The 14,200-nt window shown below is 37.7% G+C and overlaps 1 protein-coding gene across 1 annotated transcript in view; it reads right to left on the reverse strand.

The window, feature by feature from the left end:
- Positions 1 to 13,508, reverse strand: part of LOC123732602 (NLR family CARD domain-containing protein 3-like) — a 49,384-nt gene extending 35,876 nt beyond the window's left edge. The window contains exons 1-3 of the mRNA XM_082971179.1: positions 13,383 to 13,508; positions 5,877 to 5,975; positions 1,168 to 1,287 (exon numbers count right to left, since the gene is read on the reverse strand). Of these exons, the coding sequence (XP_082827305.1) occupies positions 1,168 to 1,287; positions 5,877 to 5,959 (203 nt within the window). The 5' untranslated portion in view covers positions 5,960 to 5,975; positions 13,383 to 13,508. The remainder of the gene's footprint in view (positions 1 to 1,167; positions 1,288 to 5,876; positions 5,976 to 13,382) is intronic.
- Between the last annotated feature and the right edge of the window lie 692 nt (positions 13,509 to 14,200).

Consider the following 14,200-nt stretch of genomic DNA (forward strand, 5'->3'; position numbering starts at 1 on the left):
ACCTGGGAGTCAGAAATCTTTCTGATTGAGAGGGGGTCAAATACTTATTTCCCTCATTAAAATGCAAATCAATTTATAACATTTTTGACATGCGTTTTTCTGGATTTTTTGTTGTTGTTATTCTGTCTCTCACTGTTCAAATTAACCTACCATTAAAGTTATAGACTGATCATTACTTTGTCAGTGGGCAAACGTACAAAATCAGCTGGGGATCAAATACTTTTTTCCCCTCACTTTACGTAAATGCCAACAAAATAACTTTTTGGTCTGTGTGTGTGTGTGTGTGTGTGTGTGTGTGTGTGTGTGTGTGTGTGTGTGTGTGTGTGTGTGTGTGTGTGTGTGTGTGTGTGTGTGTGTGTGTGTGTGTGTGTTTCAACTATTTAACTGTAGTAGAATGCTGAGAAGGCAGCTAAAATTTTAAATATCGGTTATCGGTATCGGGTTGTTTGGCAAGGAAAATATCGGATATCGGGTTGTTTGGCAAGGAAAATATCGGATATCGGGTTGTTTGGCAAGAAAAATATCGGATATCGGGTTGTTTGGCAAGGAAAATATTGGATATCGGGTTGTTTGGCAAGGAAAATATCGGATATCGGGTTGTTTGGCAAGGAAAATATCAGATATCGGGTTGTTTGGCAAGGAAAATATCGGATATCGGGTTGTTTGGCAAGAAAAATATCGGATATCGGGTTGTTTGGCAAGGAAAATATCGGATATCGGGTTGTTTGGCAAGAAAAATATCGGATATCGGGTTGTTTGGCAAGGAAAATATCGGATATCGGGTTGTTTGGCAAGGCAAATATCGGATATCGGGTTGTTTGGCAAGGACAATATCGGATATGGGTATCGGCCAAAAATGTCATATCGATGCATCCCTATTAAACCTGTCTGGTCCCCTTCATCTACACTGATTGAAGAGGATTTAACAAGTGGCATCAATAAGGATCATTGCTTTCACCTGGATTCACCTTGTCAATCTACGTCATGGAAAAAGCAGGTGTTCATAATGTTTTGTGCACTCACTGTATAAAAAATATATGACATAAACAACAAATGATAAGCAGATGCTTTACAGTATATACTCAGATACACAAAATACATCTGGTTTCAGATCTTGAAGGTTCTCCTCTTCAATAGTAATATCATCAATTCTGACCGGTAACTTACCTGGGGTCAAAGGTCCCTGATCCATCACTAAACTGTACAGGATGATGCATAGAGGAGTCACTCTTCATGGACAGATGACTGGGTACTGGAGAGACTGGTCTCAGAGTTTGGTTGGGGATTCTGAAAAACATAATGAATCACCATGTAACTACATTTCAAAATGTATCAAAATTATATATCAATAGATTAAATACATTACATAAAGCATTAAAATATATGGCATTACATAAAGCAAAAGACATACACTGAGTGTACAAAACATTAAGAACACCCTCCTAATACTGAGTGTCCCCCCTCTTTTTTTGTCCTCAGAACAGCCTCAACTCATTAAGAAATGGACACATAAGGTGTGGAAAGCGTCCCACAGGGATGCTGGCCCATGTTGACTCCAATGCTTCCCTCAGTTGTGTCAAGATGGCTGGATGTCCTTTGTGTGGACCATTCTTGATTCCTACCTGTCTCCTCCCCTTCATCTACACTGATTGAAGTGGATTTAACAAGTGTAACTTAATTGTAACATAATCACATAGGCCTACTGATTCACTTCATCTCAGTTCCACTTGAATCCTTCAGAGTCTATTGATGCACATACTTCATAGTATGTCCATATGTACAGTACCAGTCAGAAGTTTGGACACACCTCCTCATTGCAGGGTTTTTCTTTATTTTTACTATTTTCTACATTGTAGAATAATAGTGAAGACATCAAAACTATGAAATAACATATGTGGAGTCATGTAGTAACCAAAAAAAGTGTTAAACAAATCAAAATATATTTTATATTTGAGTTTCTTCAAAGTAGCCACCTTGATGACAGCTATGCACACTCTTGGCATTCTCTCAACCAGCTTTTTGAGGTAGTCACCTGGAATGCATTTCAATTAACAGGTGTACCTTGTTAAAAGTTAATTAGTTAATTAATTTCCTTCTTAATACATTTGAGCCAATCAGTTGTGTTGTGAAATGGTAGGGGTGGTATACAGAAGATTATTTATTTTACCTTTATTTAACTAGGCAAGTCCGTTAAGAACAAATTCTTATTTTCAATGACAGCCAAGGAACAGTGGGTTAAAACTAGTTAGGGCTAGGGGGCAGTATTGAGAATTTTGAAAAAAATATGTGGCCATTTTTAACTGCCTCCTACACCAACTCAGAAGCTAGGATATGCATATTATTAACGGATTTGGATAGAAAACACTCTGAATTTTCTAAAAACTGTTTGAATGGTGTCTGTAAGTATAACAGAACTCATATGGCAGGCAAAAACCTGAGAAAAATACAAGCAGGAAATTAGAATTTTGTGGCTGTACTATCTTTGAGTCATTGCCAATAGAACACACAGTGACAAAGGATTCATTTTGCACTTCCTACGGCTTCCACTAGATGTCAACGATCTTTATAAAGTTGTTTGAAGCGTCTATGATGAACAGAGACCGGATGAGAAGGAAGGGAAGTTGACGTCCCTGGGATGTCGTCACTTCATTATTGCGCGCTCATGTGAGATGAGACTTTGTATTTCAAACGTTTATCAAGACACAGGAGAGGTCCTGTTGAAATATTTATCCGTTTCACGTTCTCAAGGCCCTAAAGATTGATGCTAAACAACGTTTGACATGTTTGAACGAACGTAAATAGATTTTTTTTTTTACTTTTTGTCGTGACTTTTCCCTCCCCCGCCCTACATTTTGAGTAGCCTACCGAACGCGCTAACAACATGGAACAACTTGGAGTTATTTGGACATAAATTATGAACTTTGTCGAAAGAAACAACATTTGTTGTGGACCTGGGATTCCTGTGCCGTCTGATGAAGATTATTAAAGGTAAGGGAATAGTTCTAATGTTATTTATGATGTTAGATGACTCCAACATGCCAGTTAACTGTATAGCCTAGTGTATTTTTCTGAGTGCAGTAGTCAGATTATTGCAAAGTGTGCTTTCCCAGTAAAGTTATTTTGAAATCTGTCAATGCGGTTGCTTTCACGAGATATTAATCTATAATTCTTTGAATAACAGTTTAATATTTTATCCACGTTTTATAATGAGTATTTTAGAAAATTCACCGGCAGTTTTTGGGGGAACACATTTTCTGAACATCACGCGCCGATGTAAAATGCTGTTTTTAGATATAAATATGAACTTGATGGAACAAAAAATGCATGTATTGTCTAACATAATGTCCTAGGAGTGTCATCTGATGAAGATTGTCAAAGGTTAGTGCATAATTTTAGCTGGTTTTCTGCTTTTGGTGACGCCTGTCTTTGCATTGACAAAACATTACACACAGCTATTTTCAATGTACTCTCCTAACATAACCTAACTTTATGCTTTCGCCGTAAAACCTCTTTGAAATCGGACAATGTGGTTGGATTTAGGAGATGTTTATCTTTCAAATGGTGAAAAATAGTTGATTGCTTGAGAAATGGAAATTATTTGATTCTTGCAGTTTTGAATTTCCCGCCATGGTATCTTGTCAAGCAATCCCGTTACCGGGATCAGAGCGGGAAGGGGTCCCCAACATATATAGTGATTTTGGTTTATGTCAGTTTAATTGTTTGTTATGGTATAAGTTGTTATTTTATGATTGTAAGTGATAAAATGAACTAGTAATTCTGAGTAATTACTACTTTAGTAAGGAATAACACATTACTCAGTACTACTGCAGTTGCTAAATAATTCCAATAGATGGCAGCATAAGACCACAAATGACATTTCAGAAGATTAGATTAGTTTTCTCCGTGGATACACCACCACTCCCCTCACAGGAAAACTCCTGTGTGGCTTCTTTCTGTCCATTTCCACACTGCTAACGCAAGAGGAAGGACTGAAAAAGCATTTAACAGATTACTGTGAAGTAATATAACGATCGTTGATGTTTATTATTCCCTGTTTTTATGCTCATGTTTTACACTTCATTAATATAACGATTATCATTAAGCCTGAACATTAATTCAGTCACCTCTGGTCGAGAAAAACATATTTTCCCAGTACATTCATTCTCTAATTCATCAACCAGCATCGACCCGCTCTGCCTTCTCGAGCAAGCCAGGGGCATGTGGAGGTAAATTTAATTTAAAGGTAAAATGTTGAGGTAAATTTACTAACCGGGAGGGTTGAATTATGTCATTTATTGGCGGGCTGGAAGACATGCTCATCTTTTCTATTCCGAGGTTGTTTACTCGCAATATCAGATATTAAGATGATGTTTCATAATGTATGTATACTGAGGTTGAAGTTCTGAGTAGTGATCATTTACCAGGGGTTCAATACCTGCTATAGTCACTATTTATTTGCTCTCCCAAAAGCAACACAGGCCTAATACGAGATATATAGCTAACTAAAGTAATGAGTGACCATTTTAGAAAATCATGGGACATATAGTCTGTGGTTGCATGCTATTTTATTTCAATCATATTGCTGCTTGTAGCCTATAACTGATGCTTCGTGGTCTTATGCTGCCATCTATTGAAAATATTTAGCAATTAAAAGTTATTAATTCACCTACAGACATTGGTGAGGCAGCTGAGAATTAAAAAAAACGTCATGTGTCCAGCCTACTTGAGGCGCCCTGAAAATAATATTCAAAAGATTAGTCCTTGGATACAGAGGAGTTAAACACTAAAGTTACCGTCCATCTAGTGAAGAGAGGAGAACCTGACAGAGGTAGCCAGCATCCGTCAACGATAGAGGGACAAGCCCTCCACGGGATTGAACAGGTGGAAGAAACAACTGGGGAGCTCCATCGGTCCACAAGAAATGCAGGCAGCCGGTGATGATGTACTGGTAGCTAGGATAACTAGGATACTGCTGGTAGAGTAGCTAGCTAGCTTACCTAGCTGTACCGACTAGCTAGGATAACTAGGATGCTGCTGGTAGAGTAGCTAGCTAGCTTACCTAGCTGTACCGACTAGCTAGGATAACTAGGATGCTGCTGGTAGTAAATCAATTTATAACATTTTTGACATGCGTTTCTCTGGATTTTTTTGTTGTTATTCTGTCTCTCACTTTTCAAATAAACCTACCATTAAAATTATAGACTGATCATTTCTTTATCAGTGGGCAAACGTACAAAATCAGCAGGGGATCAAATACTTTTTTCCCCCACTGTAAAAGTGTAAAATAAACACGTTTTTCTTTTGATTATTTAATTATCTACATCATGTTATTTCAAGATATCCCTTTGGAGCGCAACATCACGTTGTTAAAAAATAATCCTAAATTGGGCATGGCTATAAATTAGGCAAATTGAAGGCATCTCGGGCGTAATATGTGTTTGATGAAAATGAACATTGTATGCAACGTTGTAGGCAACATTATTGGCAAGGGACTTGATGCCTACTATGCTAAAGCTATTTAGAGTTGTTAAACGGGAGTGAAGAGTGTGTTGATATAACAGTAAAATTGTCAAAATTGTTATTGTAACAACGATCAGAATTGGTAAAGAAAATATGCATTCCATTATATTAGGCAATAATTAATAGTAGGAAAAGTGGTAGTGTCATGTGAAAATTCTATCAAATGTGTTACATTGCAACGAGTACAGTCAGGGTGCCGTAGAGCCCCTGCAGTACCTCCACAGACCCCGGATTGAGATCCCCTGATTTAGCAGATGCTCTTATCCAGAGAGATTTACAGTAACTGCATTCATCTTAACATAGCTATTTATTTTGGAAATAAACTTAATAAATTATTCATAAAACTGTCATCTTACCTCTTAGCTTTGTTGTCATGTCTCCCAGAGATTCTCATTTTAGAGGCAGGGCCCCCCTCTTCTCTCTCCCCAGAGAGACTCATTTTAGAGCACTGACCCCTAAACAGAGATCCAGCATGTTGGTTGTGGTTAACACAGTAACAACTAATTCTTGATTGTCAATTGTTCTCATTTATTCATTATCTCTTTGATAAATAAAACATTTACTAACAGACATAGAAACAGTCAGGTGATTTAATGCATCACATTAACTTGTAGGTGTGACATTTCATCTCCATGGTAACTGTCAATAATAATAATAAGTCACTGTTTGTTAAGGTAGTTCTAGACAGTACAGCAACAACAATAATAATAATAATAATAATAATAAGTCACTGTTAGTTAAATAAGGTAGTTATAGACAGAACAACAACAATAATAATAATAATAATAATAATAATTATGTCACTGTTTGTTAAGGTAGTTCTAGACAGCACAGCAACAACAATAATAATAATAATAATAATAATAATAATAATAATAAGTCACTGTTTGTTAAGGTATTTATAGACAGTACAGAAACAATAATAATAATAATAATAATAATAAGTCACTGTTAGTTAAGGTAGTTCTAGACAGTACAGCAACAACAATAATAATAATAATAATAAGTCACTGTTTGTTAAGGTAGTTCTAGACAGTACAGCAACAACAATAATAATAATAATAATAATAATAATAATAAGTCACTGTTTGTTAAGGTAGTTATAGACAGAACAATAACAATAACAATAATAATAATAATAATAATAAGTCACTGTTTGTTAAGGTAGTTACAGACATTACAGCAACAACAATAACAATAATAATAATAATAATAATAATAATAATATGACACTGTTTGTTAACCTGTTTAGGATAGGGGGAAGTATTTTCACGGCCGGATAAAAAAACGTACCCGATTTAATCTGGTTATTACTCCTGCCCAGAAACTAGAATATGCATATAATGATTTGATTTGGATAGAAAACACCCTAAAGTTTCTAAAACTGTTTGAATGGTGTCTGTGAGTATAGCAGAACTCATACGGCAGGCCAAAACCTGAGAAGATTCTATATGGGAAGTGCCCTGTCTGAACATTTCTTGGCCTTCTGTAGCCTCTTTATCAAAAATAGAGGATCTCTGCTGTAACGTGACATTTTCTAAGGCTCCCATAGGCTCTCAGAAGGCGCCAGAACGGGGAATGATAACTCTGCAGTCCCTGGGCGAAAAACAGTAGGGCTTTTGGAAAGTGGTTGTTCTGAGAACAATGACACTGGTGCGCGCGTGCATGTGAAGACTCCATTTTCTATTTTCAGTGTTTGAACAAAAACAAGGTCTCCCGGTCGGAATATTATCGCTTTTTTACGAGAAAAATCGCATAAAAATTGATTTTAAACAGCGTTTGACATGCTTCGAAGTACGGTAATGGAATATTTAGAATTTTTTTGTCACGATACACGCCGGCGTCACCTTTCGGATACTGTCTTGAACACAAGAACAAAACGCAGCTATTTGGATATAACTATGGATTATTTGGAACCAAAACAGCATAGGTAATCCAATTTTTCTTATAGTAAATCTGAGTTTGGTGAGTGCCAAACTTGGTGGGTGTCAAAATAGCTAGCCATGATGGCCGGGCTATCTACTCAGAATATTGCAAAATGTGAGTAATCGTGAGTAATTTTGTAAATTCACCGGAAGTTTTCGGTGGGTATGCTAGTTCTGAATGTCACATGCTAATGTAAAAAGCTGATTTTTTATATAAATATGAACTTGATTGAACAAAACATGCATGAATTGTATAACATAATGTCCTAGGAGTGTCATCTGATGAAGATCATCAAAGGTTAGTGCTGCATTTAGCTGTGGTTTTGGTTTTTGTGACATTATATGCTAGCTTGAAAAATGGGTGTCTGATTATTTCTGGCTGGGTACTCTGCTGACATAATCTAATGTTTTGCTTTCGTTGTAAAGCCTTTTTGAAATTGGACAGTGTGGTTAGATTAATTAGTCCCGTGCTTCGACTACTCAGACCCCTCACACATCCGGTCCATTCTGATGACCTCACAGACACCATACCACTTCTGACACCAATGTAGCAAACAGCTGGGCAGGGAAGTGAACCCAGGTCGCACATGTAAAAGGCCAACAACCTACGCATCGCGCCATTGGCACCAATTGGGTCACTTGGTTGGAATTGTGAAGTGGCTCATATAGCGAGGATCACTGCACTTTAGTGGAGCTATGATACAATTACATTATCATATGAAATGTAGAGGATCACTACATTAAAGTGGAACTATGATACAATTACATTATCATATGAAATGTAGAGGATCACTGCACTTTAGAGGAACTATGATACAATTACATTATCATATGAAATGTAGAGGATCACTACACTATAGTGGAACTATGATACAATTACATTATCATATGAAATGTTAAATGTAGAAGTATAATATATGAATATTGATATATTGAATTTGACTTGACCACGTCCAGAATGGACCACGTCCATTCTGTCAAAACACTAACACATGTTTTCTATCCAAGAGGAACATATAATCAATCATAGCACAACGACTTTCAAAATACTAACAGTTGATGGCATTACATAAACTGCATTACTTTTCATGTTTCAGTTCTACCTGCAGACAATAGACAATATAAAATCCATTGTTTTTTATAATTCAGTTTCCTTTTACTGTAAACCACTCTAGATTTTACTGTAAACCACTCTAGATTTTACTGTAAACCACTCTAGATTTTTGTGTTGAGTGTCGAATGTGTGCATTTTTGGCAACATACTGTGACGACCCTCCCACTCTGTCTGCCGAATTCTTTCTCTTTGCTCTTGTTTTCCTTAATAGGATGTCGGTGGGCGGAGCCTGGAGGGTCGTTAGCGAAATGGGACACACCTTGGCTCGGGTGTGTCCCGGGATAAATACCCCACTTCCCCATTCATTGAAGACTCTCTCCATGCATCATATTGTTTGGTTGTGGCATTTTTGTGTTTGTTTTGTTTGTTTGCTTTGGCACCATTCAAAATGAGTCATCTTTACTTTATAGAATGTACAGTAGAAACAAACAGGAAGTGACAGAATTGCTTCAGTAAAAGCTTTTTTAGCAACCTGAAATTGCTGCCAGTGATCAACAACAAATCCAACATACATGGCCTTTGGTTCCAAATGTGTAAAAATAAAACACAATTACAGTAAAGAAGGGAAAAAACACAAAAATGCACAGTCCTGTTCTAATCTATACAATCTTCAGCATTTGGCCACATGCTAGGTGCCTTACATATGAAACAGCCTACAAGGCAACATCCTCTGAGGCTGCTATTGAATCTGATCATCCTGTCAGGAATAGAGCTCACCAACTCTGGATTACAGTATATGTATCAGCCTATAAAACACTGGCAGCTAATCTGCCTGCATGGTGCTTTACCTATGAAACAGCCAACTAGGCAGCATCCTGATTGAATCTGATCAGCCTGTCAGGAATGGAGCTCACCCACTCTGTACATTTAAATATTATCCATAAAACATGAAGTGTCCCTTACAATTAAACACATATCAGTTATGCAAGCTAACAACCAACATAGATAAGAGGACTACATAGCTAACTAGCTAGCTAGCAAACAACCAACATAGATAAGACTACATAGCTAACTAGCTAGCTAGCTAACAACCAACATAGATGAGAAGACTACATAGCTAACTAGCTAGCTAGCTGACAACCAACATAGATAAGAAGACTACATAGCTAACTAGGTAGCTAGCTGACAACCAACATAGATAAGAAGAATACATAGCTAACTAGCTAGCTAGCTGACAACCAACATAGATAAGAAGACTACATAGCTAGCTAGTGTCGTGTCTTTGGCTATGCCGGATTAAGTGATATGACATGCTAACCTATAAAATTCTCTCTGTAATTAATATTACCTGATTAAGCTAATCATGTAACTGTAATTAACTAGAAAGTCGGGGCACCACGGAAGAACGTTTATAGAGCCGTTATCTTCCGAATAAACTCTTAAAATACTTAGTAATATTTTACATCGGTAGCAGTCACTATTAACCCTTATCTTATTTTCAGTCTCATAATGAAAGTTGTAAATTCTTGGTTATCTTCACGAACCCTGGCTAACAAGTTGAATCAGCAATACAAAATTGGGTTTAATTATTTATTTACTAAATACCTAACTAATCACACAGAATTACAAATACACAGAATACAATGATGTCATACAGAAAACGTCCTGGTGGACGGAACCTGTATCATGGCTAGTTACACAAAGGAAAGGGGGTTGGGCTTGAATGAAAGAGCGGGAAGATTTAGGACCAGAGAAACAGCAGCTATGCTATCGTAAATACATTATCTTATGCATTCTAAATTACCGCCCATTTGGAAAAGGAAAATGCAATAACTATTTACTCTGAGCTGCGCTTCGGTAGATTGGTCGTAGATGCTGGCCGGGTTGGCCAACAGATCTTCCTGTACTCGGAACAATGTCTCTGGTGGTAAATTCGATACGTGGTGGTATCTTCGTCTGTTTGTTAGACTGGATCCGTCGTCCGTCCTTTCCTAGCCCACGTCGACAGCGGCTAGGAAGTATCACTTCTGTAGTGAATAAGCTCAAAGTTCATACCATTCGCCATCAAAGCTCACGCCGAGGTTGGCATTTTCTGTACTTGACCTGTGTGTCCTTCTAACGTAGAGGCTGCAGACCTCCCGTACTGGAACTACGTGGTTATCTTTTCGTCAAAGGCTTATATAGTGGAGAGGGGGGAAGGAGGTGTTTCATCGTTTATAACCCCTGTCTCTTCACAGGGTTGGGCCACTGATCGAGCAGGGCACTTTCCTTATGAAAACCCAATTCTCTCATTTGGAAGCTAAAATTACATTTAATCTCCTAACAAACAATTTCAATATCAAACATTTCAATTGCATAACAATTCCAGGTGACTCTGATAACTAGAGGGTGTATACTTTCTCAGGTACAGTTTATGTCGTCCTGTCATCAATCATAATGTCCCAGATAACAACGAACCTGACATACATACTCATTACGTTATCAAGCATATTTCCAACTGGTTTTATTACCAAAATATGGTTCCTTTCCTCATTTGTTTGATGTTCCCAGACTCTCTATATTTAACAGGACAGCAGTCCTTCATAGGGTCAGTAAGAGAGGGGAAGGGAGAAAGGTATTTATGGGGGGGGGGTCATAAACCTTACCCACAGGCCAACGTCATGACACTAGCTAACAACCAACATAGATAAGAAGACTACATAGCTAACCAGCTAGCTAGCTAGCTAAAAACCAACATAGATAAGAAGAATACATAGCTAACTAGCTAGCTAGCTGACAGCCAACATAGATAAGAAGACTACATAGCTAACTAGCTAGCTGACAACCAACATAAATAAGAAGACTACATAGCTAGCTAGTGTTGGGATATATTTTCTTAAACTAGATGTGGTGCATAGCTTATGAATACATGAATGTTAAACATAACAGGTTTGTATTGTATTAACATAGATTGAGCAACATATAATAGACGTGACTAACTGGAGGGTTGCTGTGCAGCAGGGGTGTAGGCTGAGTTAGACTCGTGACACACACACACACACACACACACACACACACACACACACACACACACACACACACACACACACACACACACACACACACACACACACACACACACACACACACACACACACACACACACACACACACACAGCCTGGTTGTGAAGCTGCTCAAGGACATGTGTCCGTGAGGAACTGGTAGAGTGGAAAATAACTGTAGCATAAAAACAGGCACTGTCCTTGGGGTTGCTGACTCTCGGGTGCAAACACGAAGATAAGCTGGAAGACAGTGATGCGCCAAGAGGCTGGGACCAGCCTGGGCGCCTGCGATAGGCTGAGCAAGTCTAAACCACGCTCAGCCTCTACTCTGACAGGCCTGCTCTGAGCGGGAACTATCTCTGTCAGAGTATTAAAGAAGAACTTTGTGTTTGAACAGTTAGTTCTCTGTTTGCCCTGCGTGGTGTTACAGGGAACCCATGTACACGAAGATTGCATTTACCATTTATCGCTTGACTATAATAAAAAGACATAGAATATATTCGGTGACTCCGTGTCGCACTTTGTCCTGATACCAGATTTGATTGACGCAACCTAACACTAGCTTGCTCACAAGACTAGCCAAGTTAGCTGCATTGTTGCATGCGATTGGCTGTGTTCTTGGGGATAGCAGAGAGCCTGGAGGACAGTGTTGCCTGTCAAGCATTGTTCAGGGTTTAAATGCCCCTCCAGTGTTTAGCTGCCTAAACTGATAATGAGCTCCAAACACAAATGAAAGCATGATGCCATCAGGAAATGTACCATCCCTTATTGTAGCAATCAATACAAATGTATGCGTTTCCCCACCGTGGGCTCTGCATCCTCAGCCATACTGTCAATCTATCATCGATATGTCCACTCCTAATTATAGAGTTTATCTCGTGTTCTCAACAAAACAACTTTTGTTATTAGTGATCATGAGATAAATAAAGTGTGATCTCAACATAACGTGGGAGTTATTTTATATTCATATGTCCTCTCTGGACATCCTGATGACTAGCGCGCCATATATTCTTATGGATGAGCTCTAATGTGAAGCTAACTGAAGCTGGCTAGCTTTAGAAAACCAGTATATCAAGCCTGTATCATAGTATACCCCTCAGGCTACGTTCAGGTTTCAGCAAGAGGCAGGCATCAACATGCCGAGTCGTAGGCAACAACCTGGGTTGTATTCATTAGTTTACTCCACAGCCAACAGTTTTGCAACATTGCATAAACAGTTTACTCCAAATGCTGTACAATGTGACCTAAATGGTTTAAGCTGCCAAACATTTTGCTATGGTGGGCACTAATGAATTCACTCAACCTGTTTTGAGGAAGTGTAAGTTGTTGTAAGTCTCTTCACAATATTTAGTTGTCTCTCTTTCAAACAACATACCTTCCTGAGTGAAAAGAGTTAACAGTAGATTAGAAAGAGAAAATGTTTGTTTGTTGCTTGTTGTGTTTTAAGCCTGTTTAGAGAAGACAAGTCTATAGACCTACGATACAGTAGGAGATCACCCTGGGGAACACAGGTGGGCACTGAACGAATCCACATCTAATTTACATCAAATACATTTTAAGGAGAGTAGGCCTATTATAACACTCTGTCCACCAAAAACATCAACTATATTAATACACATAACAATATCATCAACTATATGAATACACATAACAATATCATCAACTATATTAATACACATAACAATATCATCAACTATATTAATACACACAACAATACCATCAACTATATTAATACACATAACAATATCATCAACTATATTAATACACACAACAATATCATCAACTATATTAATACACATAACAATATCATCAACTATATGAATACACAATCGTCGTCTTACCTTTTATCTCTCTCTCAACAGAAGCAGAGTCTGGAATGATCCTTCGTCGTCAAAAGTTAATTTCAGTTGCTCAACTCTTATTTATTTTTTCAGGTTCAGGCCTGTTCTCTCTCACTCCCTCTCTCTTTGTCTCTTTCTGTCTCTCTGTTTCTCTCTTTCTCTCACACAGCCAACCAATGGAACAAATACATTTTCTTTCTAATAAACGAAAATAATACAGACATGTACAGAAACATATCCTTGACTCAAAAGTTCCAAGAAATACTATATTTTAGTATCAACTAATATTGTATTCTAATGACATCATCATGATTTATCAATTAAACTTTAATTTGAGCCATTAGTATGTAAGAGACATGATTTTGTCAAAACTATGTCAATGTATACCAGCATAAAGTACAACAACAGATCGATGTCAATGTAGATCTGCATAAAGTACAACAACAGATCTATGTCAGTGTAGACCAGCATAAAGTACAACAACAGATCTATGTCAATGTAGACCAGCATAAAGTACAACAACAGATCTATGTCAATGTAGACCAGCATAAAGTACAACAACAGATCTATGTCAATGTAGACCAGCATAAAGTACAACAACAGATCTATGTCAATGTAGACCAGCATAAAGTACAACAACAGATCTATGTCAATGTAGACCAGCATAAAGTACAAGAACAGATGGATTGCAGTGATGAGTAACATACACCTACAGGTAACTGCCAAAACAAAGGAAACACCAACATAGTCTTACAGTTTTTTTTACAATCGCTTACAAGTGTTTACCTGTACATACTTTTACTAAACTCATTACAGCA

Source organism: Salmo salar, unplaced genomic scaffold (assembly GCF_965601325.2).
Source record: "Salmo salar unplaced genomic scaffold, fSalSal1 ptg000206l, whole genome shotgun sequence".
Classification (NCBI taxonomy): domain Eukaryota; kingdom Metazoa; phylum Chordata; class Actinopteri; order Salmoniformes; family Salmonidae; genus Salmo; species Salmo salar.